This window comes from Carlito syrichta, unplaced genomic scaffold, assembly GCF_000164805.1.
Source record: "Carlito syrichta isolate Samal-C Ts95f unplaced genomic scaffold, Tarsius_syrichta-2.0.1 Scaffold305571, whole genome shotgun sequence".
Lineage (NCBI taxonomy): Eukaryota > Metazoa > Chordata > Mammalia > Primates > Tarsiidae > Carlito > Carlito syrichta.
The window spans coordinates 1,000,272-1,015,383 of record NW_007249667.1 but is presented as its reverse complement, the minus strand read 5'-3'; the positions used below and the strand labels follow the sequence as shown (position 1 = coordinate 1,015,383).

General features: G+C 35.8%; 1 protein-coding gene across 4 annotated transcripts in view; it reads left to right on the top strand.

Moving 5' to 3' along the window:
- ST7 (suppression of tumorigenicity 7) overlaps positions 1-15,112 on the top strand; it is a 215,718-nt gene that overhangs the window by 101,763 nt on the left and 98,843 nt on the right. For all 4 annotated transcript variants that reach the window (XR_002482178.1, XM_021714283.1, XM_008061759.2 and 1 more), the window contains exons 3-5: positions 3,590-3,749; positions 13,346-13,400; positions 13,966-14,081. Coding sequence is in view for 3 of the 4 variants with exons in the window: in XM_021714283.1 (XP_021569958.1) it covers positions 3,590-3,749; positions 13,346-13,400; positions 13,966-14,081 (331 nt within the window). In the remaining variant the exon portion in view is untranslated. The remainder of the gene's footprint in view (positions 1-3,589; positions 3,750-13,345; positions 13,401-13,965; positions 14,082-15,112) is intronic.

Below are 15,112 nucleotides of genomic sequence, written 5' to 3'. Positions count from 1 at the left end.
GCATGCTCACGGCCACCCCAGCGTCGACCTCCTGGGCTCAGGCAGTCCTTCCATCTCAGCCTTTTAAGTAGTTGGAACTACAGACGCACATCACCATGCCCTGCTAATTTTTTTTTTCAGTTGTAGAGATGAGGTCTCACCAAGTTGCCCAGGGTGTTCTCGAACCCGTGGGTTCAGACATCCCCTCACCTCAGCCTCCCAAAGTGCTGGGATTACAGCCTTGTGACACCGTGCCCAGTCAACCTTATTTTTTATACATTAGAAAACTGAGCCCCAAAGAATTGAAATAACCAACCAAGGTTACATAGCCCAGCACCTAGTTTAAAGGGTTTTTGCCTTTAAAGTAAATAATAGGGTCCCTGTTGACTTCTTAAATGCAAACCCAGTTGACCTATATAATTCTTGGGTTGGAGCATGAGTAGGAAAAAAGCACTACAGAGATTATGTTTTTAAGACTACAAAATGTATTAATTTATATTTTAATTTTTTTTGATGGTCTGTCAGATTAAACACTGTTTAGTTCCACTGTGGCAGGCCCTCTAAGCTACTAGCATGTCCAAGAACTACTTTTAAAATCTAAATTTGTTTATGAGAGCTTTGCTGTTTACATTGTAGACGTGCACCGGGGAAAAGAATTCAAAGTGACACCAAATACATGTGCATTAAGTAACACCATCTGCCCATTTGGATCTGTGCAGCTCTTTTAAAATACATGAGGTGCTCACCCAAAGCCTGACATGCTTCAGGAATAGGAAAAGATTGTTATGCTAAGATGCCAAATGGGGAGACTTGATTTAAAGTTTCAGAAGTCTTCTTGTTCTTCCCTTCTTTCTTTCCTAGTTGTTTGTTTAGTACATATTAGAAGGGCAGGGGCCCTTTTTTATACTAGTGTCCCCTGTTCATGGCAAATATCCTTCTATATGCTTGTGTCCCTGCACACGGCAGAGTATTACTATTGCTGTGATATGACAGGCCTGAGAAGACCCCCCCAAACAGCTGCATGAATAACCCAGTCTTTACTGAGGTCTGTTATTACTACTTTAGAAAAACCAGGTAGGCACAGGTAGGGGTGGTAGGTACACTTAAAGCCCAGACTTCTTGCCACTATACAATGCAACCATGTAGCCAAAAACTATTTGTACCCCCTTAAGCTATTGAAATACATACATACATACTTACATACATACCAGGTGGAAGGTCTCTAATGCAAATGTCAATAATGAATAATCTGGTCCTGTTTGGTAGACTACTTCTTGATCAGTTTTTATAGCTAAGAAAGCACAGAGGGACAGTGAGGGCACTTGGAAGTAAAGATTTGAAAGGGGAAATGATAGTCTACATCTGCCAATATTTGTTTATACAAAGCAAAGAAGTTATAGAAAAAGGTCTTGTTATAGGGCCTTGGTAAGATTAGTGGCAGAGAGCAGAAGCTGCATGCTAAGGGACTATTTAATTAGCTATGTGACTTTGGGCACGTCATTATACTCTGATGGATAGTCCTCATTTCTTACCTGTAAATTAACTCTGTATATAGTCTTTTAAGGTCCCTTTTAGTGCTAACATGCTATGGTTCTGCTAGAGGAACTAAGAAATTTGAAGAATCCCGAGGTATTTTTGTGTGATGGTTACGGGCATGCCAGGAGCAACCGGTGAAAGGCATTTTGCATCTGTAATGGCAAAGTCCACGTCTTTGTAATCTTGGAGTACAGCTCTTGAATTGTGTGGATCACTTAGTACTATGTGATGGAATGAGTGAACCAAGGCCTGGCAGGTGCCTCGGCAGCCCAATATAGAAAGCAGAGCAAAGAGTGGGGGCAGAGAAGACTTTCCTCCCCTTGTGACTGAGAGCTATTGCTGGTTCTATGACCAGTGTTTGGGATCTTTCAGAGTCTTCTTTTTCTTCTAATAAATTTAGGCAAAACCATAAATCTTTCAAGCTTTGTTGAGTGGTCAGGGCTGTATGGTGAGCAATACCCTTTGGCACAGTGATTTCTAGGACTTTCCACCAACAACCTAGTAACAGACAAGATGCTTTACTAACTTGAATTGTAGACTGGCACAAAGAAGCTTCCTTCATGGCAGTGTGTGGGTTTTCTTCCTTCTTCAAACAAAATCTCATATTTCTAGTTATTCTAAATGTTGCAGACTAGCCTTGTCCCTTCTTAACTTTCATAGTATATTCTTCCCACTTTGCCAGAGAAATTACTGGAATGTTTTGACATGTGATGATTCATATATATATTGAGCATCCAAAATCTGAAAATCCAAAATCTGAAATTTTTTGAGTGCCAGATTTTTGGATTAGGGATGCTCAACCAGTATAATACAAATATTCCAAAATTCAAAAAAGTTAGAAATTCAAAACATTTCTGGTCCCAGGCATTTCAGATACTTAACCTGTAGTCAGAAGAAGCAACTCCTTGGAATTAAGTCACAGTGTCCTATTATAGGATTGGAAACATCTCATCTGATTGACACTTCCTTCTGGTCACCAGTACATGTTCTTTATAACTTTTTAGAAATCTTTAATGGACCAAAAGAGAGAAAACACCAGTTTTTAAATAATGGCCCAAAGTTCATTCCAGAATAGATAATGAGATCTTGTTGTTATGAAATAAGTAAGGATAAAGGTAATTAATTCTGTGTTAATTGCACATTTCATATTATAAAAATGTAGCTATCCTATGAGACTTTGGGATATAGTTGATTTTTAAATTTCTCCTGTGGAATGGTATGGAATGGCTTAAGGAACAAATTCCAAATCAAACAAGAAGAGAAAAGGGTGTGAGCGAGAGCAACTTTGAAAAGTGATGGAGATGTGTTTACTCTGGAAGCAGGGGGCCAGATGGGAGGGGTTGGGGGCAGCCCTTGCTCTTCAGATGCTGGGGAAGTCCTGACTTCACTTTAGTCATGTGCGTATCATTGTTCTTTCCTTTATCAGTGAAAGCTGTTTCTTTTCTTTTTTGGAATTCAACTCGTGTACTAGGAAACATTAATAGTGTGCAACAGATGCTTATGTCTATAAAGCACATCTCCAGTGAGATAATATCTCAGCAGTTGGGTGCTGTCCATATAGGAAATAGGGTACCTCTCATTCTTTTGTTCTGTGAAACCAGCATTTTCTTAAGGAGGTCTTATTTTTTTTTTTTTTAAAGAATTTTTCTCTTAATTTTAGATGGGAATGCCTTAATCAGAATTTAGGGTACCAAGAACTGGAATATTTCATAAGCCATAACTTAAAAATTGGCCTATTTATATATATTTCTGGAGTTCTCTTTCAGCTGTGGTGATTTTGTTATTTGAATATTATATTAATTTGGAGAAAAATACTATTGAACCATTCTTGTCCATGATTGTAGTTATAGATTTTTTGAAACCAGTATTAAACAAAGAAAACCACACTGAGAATTTTAAATGCTATTGATGTTTTAAAGATCTTTAATATTTAGAATAAACAATATTTTAAAAAAAGTAATTGAGCATTTAAGGTGAATAGGGTTAGTAAATGTGACGTGTTTTATGGGCACATGTACAGAAATCATAAACAGTAACAAAGACCATAAACTTGCATATTCTTTTTCTGTTCTAGATATTTGAATGGTGGTATTTTCGCAAGTATGGAACTTCATTCATTGAACAAGTCTCAGTGAGCCACTTGCGCCCCCTTCTGGGAGGGGTTGACAACAACTCTTCCAACAATTCTAATTCCAGCAATGGAGACTCAGATTCCAACAGGCAAAGTGTTTCAGGTATGGAAAGTCCTTCAGTTTGCAGCATTATCTGCTTACTCTTACTAAATTATTATTGTTACTCTTACTAAAGTATTAGGAACATAAGACATTAATAATATTGTCATTTACAAATTAGGCTTCAGAGAAAAATGCAGTTTATCTTCCCAGGGAGTTGACAACCTGTATCAGAGAAATAGTGTAGAAGCATCCCAAGAAAAGGAAATGCTTTTCTTGTTCATTTTACTTTTTCTCTCATTTGATTTAGCTAATAGTCATTTAGGTCATTGTTCCCAACCTGAGGGAACAATGCTTGTTCCTTGTCCATAGTTTCTCAAACCTCATTGAATGGGTTCATTTTATTCCATGATAATTGCAGAATCTTAAGTCTAGACAGATCTGATCATACCACTCCTCTGCTTAAAAATTCATCACTGGTTCCCATTCCATAGAAGATGAAGCCCAGATTCCTTTGCACAGCGTAAGCTACTTGCTAACTTTGGCTTCTGTCACAATCTAGTCCCTTTCCTATGGGTTTAGTTTCCTAGCCACCTGATGCTACTTTTCATTTCCTGAGCATGCCTTGTTTCCCCTGACACTATCCCTAGAAGTCTATTTCCCTTTTTCCTTTATTCATCCATCACTACCCAATTCAAATGTCCCCTCTGGGAGGCCCTTTCTAATAGGTTGTACACTATCTCTCTCCTTTCATTGGTCCTTAATATTTTTACCTTTAGAAAAGCTTATCAACTGCTTTGTAATTCTTAAGGTAATTCTTTATGGGAGTATCTCTAGAATCTTGCAGTGTCTACTCTTTCTTTGAAACTCAATGAATGAATGCATGAGTGCATGCAAGCCCTGTACTTTCCCTCTTATAAAACAAGAGGGAAGAATATAATTTCCTAACTCAACCTCTTTGTCAACTCAGTCAACATTTCCTAAGTGTCTGTTGTGAACCTGGTCTTGTACGGGTTATTATGAATATTATGATTTTGTAACAACTCAAAGTTCTTGTCCCCATGGAACTCTCTGTCTTCTGAAGGAGACAAGGTGATAAGTATATGAGGGTGACATTCAATGCTATGGAAAACGCGGGAAGAGTTCCTGACCCAAACTGAGAAAGGGGTTTGTCCCTTGAAGGAAAAAGCACCAGTTCTGAGACTTGAAGGATGAAGAGGAAGAAATTAAAAGTGCTGGGTTAGATGTTTTTTCTTCTCTAGAAAAACTCATTCAAATTTCATAAATGTTTATCCAGGCTATAAGCTTCATACTTTGTTCCTGATGTTGAATCAATGCTCTTTTTTAACAGATCCTTTGCCTGCCAGCCATGAGTGGTACTGGGCAGCTCTTGTACACATTTATTTTATCCTAAAGGGGCCATGAGGTGGCCACCCAGGTAATGAAATGGCCTGGGACTTTGTAAACTCATTCACTTTGTGAAAGAAAAGAGACCTGTGCAAAGCAAAGCATTGCCTTAATCAGTTACTCTAATAAATGTGGTTTGTTATGCTAATGAGGAATCTTGATCATTCAGTCATGAAGCGTGAGCGGTTGTGGATAATTATCTACACTTTGCATCTGCTGTGAATACCCACAGATTAAATGTGCTCTTGTCTGACTTGAGTAACTATACAGTCTTTGAATGACACAGAAATTAACAGATTGAAAACAGAAGGCATCCTCATTTGAGACCATTTTTTATATCGAATACATTTTTATTTTCATTAAAGTCCCCCTTCTCTCTCTACTCAATTTAAATCTCTTGACATCATTTCTTAATGCAGCAAAGAGCTCATACTCTTCTTATTGTCACTATTATTTTGCTGTCTTTCTTAGTGGATACCTTGATTAAGCCTTGTTCGTTATATGAATATGGATGCTATTCTTAGTGCTATAACAACATATTTGTAAGGGAGAACTTAAGCTTTTTCTTAAAAAAATTCAATAATAACCATGGAAATTGTTTTATTTGTATTAAGTTTTTACTTAGCTAAGACTGAATTTTTAAAATGTTACTGTTAATTCAATTCCATTAGTGTTTCCTGAGTGCCCACTATGCATTCTATATTTCCTTCCATTTCCTATAAAATAGATGCAGCATTTATGATGTGATCTCTTAGCAATGTTCAGATAGTTATGTTTAGAAAGAGGGAAATTACGTTGTCTAAGATATTTAGAGTCAATCTGCCTACTTCTCCTTGACATTTGGGCTTTTAATATTTGGCTAACTCAGCTAAACGAACATGCATACTAGTATGGAAGTACCAGATAGTATACGACTAAGACCATTTGCTGTTTCTCTTTTCTTCTAGTGATTTTTATTTTTGAATAAGAAAAATACTACAAAAGTGCATTGTTTGCATTTATCTCTACCCTTAAACACTTTCTATTTCATAGTCTAGTTTCAACTAAGTATAAAGAAAAATTAAAAGTCCAAAGCTGAGAGTAATCAGTATATTTCCTTAAAAGTAGATTTGTTTAAAAATCCCAATGGCTTTATATTAATAAAATGAATATTGCCTTAAGAACAGAAGGGTGAATTTATTGATTTCTTGGAGCATCATAAGACAGCCCTTTGTTGAACTTACACGAAATATAAGGTGGTGAGCTTTAGCCCTCCCCTAACTTGGGGAGGTGAATCTCTTCTAATTTTTAAATAAACGATATTCCCCAATCTAAAATATATATATATATAAAGTCCCATGGACATTGGCAATGGCTTTGAAAATCATTGAAAAAGCTAAAAATAAATTGGGAATATCAGTTATAAGTATTGGTCTACATGAAAACTCAGTGTAACTCTTTCCTTAGAGAATCATTTATTTTGACTAAAAGTTGAAAAACCTGGCCTACCTCAGAATGAATTGGGATGGGGGTGGTAGAGTGAGGAGTGAGAAAGGTTGTTATTGTTACAGGGTCGAATGTGCATGTATTTTTAAACTTTTGGATTTATGCAAAGTGGCCTGAATGCAGACTTGCTCAAAATTTGCATTGATCTTTATCTGTGGGCTATTGGAGAAATGTAGTTAATTATACAGCTTCTTACTTTAGCTGATCTTCATCTTGTTTGGCTGAAGTTAACATTTATGAGCATTCCACTTGTTTTGCTTTATTTGGGAGCTGAATTGCTATTTTTCTCCCAAATATACAGTGCTGGTAAACACTGTCATCTCACCATGTTTCTCGCTGTCATTTCTTAATTCAACTTAGTTTATGAGCTGATAACAAATAGGGATTTAAAATGTGACCAATTTCTCCCTGTCTTAAGCGAAGGGATTCTCAGGGCCCAGTAACAGTCTCAATTTGGGTTTATAGGAACATATTTGAAACTTTCCCTGTTCTCAAGTATGATGCCATAAAGACAAAAGTTTGCAGCATTTACCCTTTTCAAGATAATGAGGAAAGTATAGGGTGCTGTCACATTCAAAGTATCCTTGCCAAAGTCAAGTTTAAATTCTCTGAGATACTTTAACAGCCTCTTGAATAGAACTGGATCTTTAAACAAACTCTGGTATAGTCACTTGTCTTCCTATCACAGATCATCTCATTTTAATCTCACTTAAACTTCACAAGGTATGTGTGTATACATATAGATGTATATGTATATTCCAACTTCTAAATGATTTTATAGAAATATATATTATACATTAAAGTTAATTTTATGTAATCAATGTAAGCACTGATTGAATAAAGTTAATAAATGAAAGAAAAGCAGTGGAGGTGAAGAAACTCAGACAGAGTAAAAAAATATATATCCTAAGACCTTCGTAGATCCCAAATTTTCATAGCACCAGAACAAATAATTTTCTCCACAGAAAACCATATGGTTCCAATGATAATAACTGACACTCTTAGCAGTTGCTATCAGCATTACATGATGTTATCCCATGTAATCCTCACAGTAGCCCCGTGAAGCAGATACTATTATCATCTCCATTTTATAGCTAAGGAAGCTGAGGTATAGGAAGGTGAAGTCATCTGCCAAGGTCACATGTTAATAACCTGGGTAGTCTTACTTCACAATCTAGGTGCTGAAGCACTAATTTAAAATTTTAGTTGGCCTCATTCAGACCCTCTGTGAGGTCTGTAAAACCAAAATGTTCTCTCAGAACATTCATTTCTTCTGTAATACTTCTTCAGGTGGATGCCAGGTAGTGGTTCAATACCCTTTTCACTTTTCTACCAAGGCTCTAAGACATAAGCTGTTTACCCTTTTTTGTAACCCAGGGCCTAATTGGGGGATTAATGCATCATTAGCCACTCAATATGTGTTCAGACCACATGGTCCTTTGAGTGATGGGGTGGGCATTCTGGAGGAGTATTGGAGTATGAAAAAACATGAAATAGGTATGATTGTAATGGAAGTTTGCAGTAGGGAATGGTGAGAGGAAAGGCTGGAAAAAAAAAAGGCTGGAGCTTTCTTTTAGAAGTCCTTAAATTGTGGTAAGCATTGTAATTGTTAAGCAATTAAAATAATAATTTTATTAAAATTCTGTACTACAGAGGATGACATTTTTTCTGAAGTGACATTAACCTAACTTACTTTAGAAACATTTTATTGGTAGAGTTGCCAGTGGCTGAGAGCACAGTCTCCGGGATCAGCCAGATGTGGCCCTAATCTTGGCTCTATCACAGTTAGTATGTGATCTTAGGCAAGTCATTTAACTTTCCTAACTTTAGTATCTTAATCTGCAACCATGGGAGTAACAGTAGTATCTCCTGCATAGAGTCCTTTGAGAATTACATAGGTCATGCAGAAATACCAAGTCAGAGGGCAGTCACTTGGCAGTGTCCTCAGATAAACTGACTTCTCCATGAATGTGACTGGGGAGAATGGCACAGTTCCTTGGAGGTATGGCTGTGTATTCAGTCCGGCTTCCTCACTAGCTTAGCGACTCCTTTACGTCTATAGACCTTTCACTTTCACTTGAAATGGCTTGCATTTAAAACATATCTTTCAGCAAAATTGCAAATTGCTACATGTCAAGAACCTTTGGGGTTGCTCTCTAATACTCTCAATTAGGATAAACTCACCAAAATCAAATGAATGTATTTAAAGTGGTCCTCTTAGCCAGTGCTTATTACATCTTTTAAAAATCTTTTGCCACTAATATTTGTGCTCTCATACGGATTAGATCTCCAGATAAATGTCAATAATGCCTTAAATAATTTTAGTAGCTGATGAACACTTATTTAATAAATTATTTTACAATTCCACATTATTTGGTAGAGTTGAATGACTTCGGTCAGAAAGACCAGTGAGAACTGTATGACAGAGGCAATTAAAGATTTAACCATCTTGGCAATATTCTTGAAGATAGCAGTACATTATTTTGACTAGCAGGTCAATAAAAATGGTCTTAAAATTAATGTTTACTTATGCCTTTTGTCATTCTATAAAAGAATTTGAGGTAGTAGCGTATTTTCTGAGTAGAAACATAGCTATGTTTGTTTTTGTCATGGCTTCTAATCATTGTTCAAAATAAGGTTTTGAAAAGTTATGAAACAGTTAAAGCTTAATTAAGAAAATGGATATTTTTACTCAGAATGGTTGCTTAAATTTGACCTATATAATATAGAGAATTGAGTATTCGTTTCTGAGATATCAAAGTTAGTAAATACATGCAGACTCACATGTCAGAATTTGACTGGCTTGGGGTTAATCTTATAATACATCTAATGAAACTTTAGCTTGCTCCCTTTTCTGCTAGGTTTGGAATGGAAGTGTTTCAAAGTATTATTAAAATTTGCCTAAAATTTTTTTCAGAGGAGTTTTTGAAATTGTTTCTCTAGTGAAAATTTTAATTGATAGATTACATTAAATATATAGTTATATATTTTCAACATATGGTGTTGCAGAGTATAAAAGATTTGTTGCATGTAATGAGTAAGAGTCAGGCAGTGTGGATACCAGACCTTATTTCATTTACCATGGACCTTGGGGAAATTGACCTTTCTTTACTTTTTGCTTCTGTAAAAAAAGGCTTAATATATACTTCTAACTAATTTGTATAAGGAAAATAGATAACTTGTGTTTTATAACTCTATAGAGAGGATTAATGAAAACCAAGCCTATAGTTAGGACAACAGTCACTGCCATTCTTATCAGATTTAAATTCTGAGAAGAGGTAGTAACTTTTTAGTATAAGAAACCTTCCTAGGCTATGAATTAGCAATTTATACATTTTGAAAAAGTCCTATGACTAGGGATTTGCTATCATTGTTTTTTAATTAGAAAAGTTTTCAGAGTTAAGTTAGATGTAGAATGGTCTTTTCTTTCTGTGTGATTAAAACCTCGTGTCTTTAGAGCCTACTGGGTTTTCTGAGTTTTGAGTTCTCTTTTTCCTTGCACATTGGGACAAAGGGACAAGTCTGTGGTTCCCTCAGAACATTCATTTCTTCTATAGTGCTTCTTCAGGTGGATGCCAGGTAGTGGTTCAATACCCTTTTCACTTTTCTACCAAGGCTCTAAGACATAAGCTGTTTACCCTTTTTTGTAACCCAGGGCCTAATTGGGGGATTAATGCATCATTAGCCACTCAATATGTGTTCAGACCACATGGTCCTTTGAGTGATGGGGTAGGCATTCTGGAGGAGTATTGGAGTATGAAAAAACGTGAAATAGGTATGATTGTGATGGAAAGTTGCAGTAGAGAATGGTGAGAGGAAAGGCTGGAAAAAAAAAAGGCTGGAGCTTTCTTTTAGAAGTCCTTAAATTGTGGTAAGCATTGTTTTTTAGGGTCTTTGTCTCCCACACAGAAACTTGTAATCATCCCATGATGACAAAGGAGGGAATCCGTTCTGTGGACATTGGGAACTAAGCAAGTGCTATTTTAATATTTGCTGCTCCCCCTTTTCCTGGATTTTATTCATGTGTGCTGGGGCTGGAACATTTCTGTCAGCAGTTGTGGGTAGAGATTGCACTGTGGACTGCTGCAGATGGAACTGGAGAGAGATGGTCTTTGTTGTATTGGGGAAATATTTTTAACTAAATTATTAATGTTGTTAGCAAGTCCTTGATGGAGTCCCAGGCAACTTTTAGTGTTTTCCAAGGGCAATAAAATTGTTGATGTTAATGGAGAGTGGGAAATTACTTTGGAGGTAAAATTTTAAGTCTGATTTGAAATACGGAATATATTTCTTAAAGGAACAAATAAGAAACTCTTACCCTCTGGACATCTGAGATTTATTTCCTGACTTAAAACTTCATATTCTAATATGTTTGGCATTTTTGCCCTTTGTCCATATCACTAAACCATAGGCAGCCTATTATTTATGGGGTATGTTCCGTAGAGTGAGTCTTGACTAACAGAGTTTTTATAGCAAAGATAAGATTATGGAACAGAGTAGCAAAGAAAAAATAACATAGCAATAACCTAACTTAATAAAGAAAGCTTTGATCTATGTTCATATTTGACTTCTAGGTCGCTTGTTTCTTAAAAGAAAAGCATCCTGCCCTGCACCCTCAATTAAAAGGATATAACTAATGAAGACATTTCTTATGCACTTCTTTATTACATGTTTTATTCTCACTTAGAACAGTTTACATCTGTTACTTTTACTTAGATCCCTGTTTCTAAGTTTTGGGAATAGTTAAAAAATTGAATATAGCACACATATATGAAACCAATGCTAACAAGGATTTTTTTTTTTAAGTTCTTTAATAGAAATCATAAAAGCAATATTTCACAATGTGTGCTGTGACCCCTGCTGGCTATATTGTGGCATTTCCTAAAAAAGCATCTTTGGATGATGTTCAGTGTATACTTCAAGTATACACACTATTTCTCTTTTAAGCCATTTATATTAAGAAATAATATTAATTACATCTGATACAATAGGTTGAAATTTTAATTAAAGGCAGTTTTCTTTGTTGTTTGCCCACTGATATTTGAACAGTGCTTATCCTTCCAGGCAGTGTGTTAACGTATTTATTAAGACAAAATATTTGCCATAGCCTTTTTACTAATATTTTGGATGAAATTCAGTGGAGAAGAGACATTTCCTCAAATTTATTATTGTAAATAATTCTACTGGGAGCATCCTTGTACATAAATCTGTGTTCATTTATATTGTATGCTAAATATAAACCTTGTAATCATGAAGCTTTAAGAAGAGCACTCTGAATCTTGAGAGCAATTCTCTGAACAGGGTTGGAAGTTGTCAGGGCCTAAGAGCTATAACAGCTATTAGGGCAGAGATCATGGTGGTTTGACTCACCAGCATGTTTCAAGCCATGATCTGGAGTTAGTATGTTATTGACTCCTCTAAGGGGCTTTATGTTTGGAGAAAAAGTAATGAAGGGAAGCATAATTTTCTAGGTAGTTCCATATGATGTCAAATCAAAGATTCTCAAGAACAAAATTCAGAGATGCTGGACTAAGTTGGCAAAGATCATGTTCCAAATGGCAAGTTAAACTAAGTGACAAAAAAATTGAAGGCCATTTAAAGTAGGATCCTGCATTAATTTAAAGATAAATTTATCTTCTTTAAATGAAAACATGTATTCCTGTTATGTGTATACCCTTTATTCACTATTTTACTGATTTACTTGTTTCTCCCACTGGATGCTCAAATTAATGATTGATAGATATTGAATTGACAAGACTGGTGGTAGAATTCTAGTGAATCACCACATAGTTTTTAATGTTTTTGAATTTCTGCAATAGTTGCTCACTTTTGTGTGTATATGTTATTGGGTTTTGTTTTTTTTTTGACTGGTTATACACTTACATAGGTGTTTTAAGTATTGTTAACTAGTTTTGTATTCTAATAAAACCTTATTTATCCAAAGAAACATAGTATTCTGAATCAGTAGAAAGGGTGTTTCCAAAGAATTGTAGCTTATTGGTCATATACTTACTATAACATAGTTTTAAGCCAATGACTGACTTTTCTAAGGTAAAGCCCTGTGGTTCTAAATTTCTGTGGTCCTCATATAATGAAGTGATATAATCTATTATTACATACTGCCATTATGATATCAGTATAATGATTAGCACATGTGTCTATGTTAGTAAATGATGTTAAAATGCTTTAAAACAATTTATTCTCATAGCATTTCTCCCTACAATAACGGTGACTTCATTAATTTTCTTTTTACTCATTTCCCATAAGGCAAATACAGTCTAGCGAATTGTCACAAAAGCAGTATTAGCATAGATCCAAGAGTCTAAGGGTCTTTGCATATTACACTATAGAACTCAGATTTAGCTTGGCATGTATGACATTGTTATGAGATATATATTATACTAACAGAAAATAGTTTTACTTCTACCTATACCTTTTACCTGTCATTTTAGAAGTGAATTCGTAGAATCTGTCCTGACTTCTGAAAATAACTGTAGAAGTTATGAGCTAGCTGATTTTTGGCATGTACTTTGATTTGGCGAGTGAGGAAACTCAGACCCAGAGAGATTAGTTGAAACTTTCCAAAGTCCTAGTGCCTGAGCCATGTTTTCTGATTACCCACCAGAATTTTCCACATTGCTTCCCATGTAAAGGATAGAGAATAAAATTATCTTATCAAATAGCCAGGAAGGGTGTTCTGCTGAATTAATTAGCCTGTAGTATCACTGAACTTATGTGTAACATTTTCATATTTCTCTTTGTTGCAGAATGCAAAGTATGGCGAAATCCACTAAATTTATTTAGGGGTGCTGAATATAACCGGTGAGCATTTGACAGCTTGGGGAACAAATGGTTCTGGTTGAGAGAGCAAAGACAGCGGCGAATGTCTTTGCTGGTTCACTTAGGGGTCATTGTCACAGTCTATTTAGGGTTTCCAGTTTTTGGATACTATTGTCAAATGTTTTGATTTTTCTGTTTGATGAATATTTTAGCATTGGATTTGGGATAATATACAAAAATGTGTAGTTTGTAGTATTTTACATTTATTCTTTTCAGTATATATTATACAACCAAGGCATTTTGAAGCTTACCTGGAATAAAGTTATAAAGATGCCACAAAAGTTACATAGGAATTTAGTTTAGCAAAGTAATTAGGGAAGGTTTAGTCAATTTTAAGAGAAAAATACAAAGGAAAATGATTACCTCTTTTCTGCTGATATAATTACTATAGAGAGAATAGGATAATTTTTAAAAATTTTATTTATTAGCAAAGCTATTTTTTAGTATCCAACTAAGTTTTATTTTTCAGTTCCTCTGCAGCTTAATATTTTCTAGGTCTTTCTTTTCTCCCTCAAAAGTGTCTAACCATCTTATTTTCCTTTTACAGGTATACTTGGGTGACAGGACGAGAGCCTCTTACCTACTATGACATGAATCTGTCTGCCCAGGACCACCAGACATTCTTTACGTGTGACTCGGATCATCTGCGCCCCGCAGATGCAAGTATGAAAAACCCTTCAGACAGTTGCTGAGCAGGAGGGTTTTTTTGGTTTGTTTTAAATATCAAGGTTTCTGCTTTTAGAATATCTGCTCTACAAAAATCCCAAATGAATGAAATATTAAATTGCTGATTGTCTAGTAGAACCCAAAATTCTGATACATAAATAAAGCTTTATCACAATGAAGTATCAAAGTAGATATGAGTTCCCTCATTATAATTTAAAACACGACTTAAAAAATGTATCAAAGTTGGATTGGTGTGTTTTGAAGAAATAAAATCTTATATGAAGCTAATTAAATTCTCAGTTGAGTTAGAATGAAGGGCCTTATCTCCTTGATAATATTCTAAGTAGGAAATTGGGATTCACTGAATCCAAATGATTAGTGAATATATTTTAGTGACTTCTCTGCCTATTTGTGGGTTCACTAGCATTGAATGGGGTCATAGCCATGGCTTTTGGAGTCCAGATGTACTTTCCATCCTAGATAATACCTTGTTGAGCATGCATTTCATACTACTTCAGTTCCAAATAATTCTGCTAAACTTTTTGTATTAAACTTAGTCAAAGTAAATAGATGGAAAAAAAATACTTTTTTTTAAAAAAGAATATCCTCTTAAGGAAGTCTGTCCTCTTTTCTTTGAGTTGAAAAGTTACTCTGTCACCCAGGCTGGAATACAGTGGCACACTCATGGCTACTGCAGCCTCAACCTGCTGGGCTCAGGCGATCCTTCTGCCTCAGCCTTCCAAGTAGCTGGAACCACAGGCATGTGCCACCATTTCCGGCTGATTTTCTAATTTATTGTAGAGACAAGGACTCACCATGTTGCTCAGACTGGTCTTGAACGCCTAAGCTCAGGTAATCCTCTCACCTCTGCCTCCCAAAGTGCTAGGATTATAGGCATGAGCCACTGCGCCTGGCTAGGTTGTCCTCTTCAGAAACTGACTTATGCCAGGCTTGGTGGCTCAGCCTGTAATCCCGCGCCTTTGGGAGGCTGAGGTGAGTGGATTGCCTGAGCCCGCGGGTTCGAGACC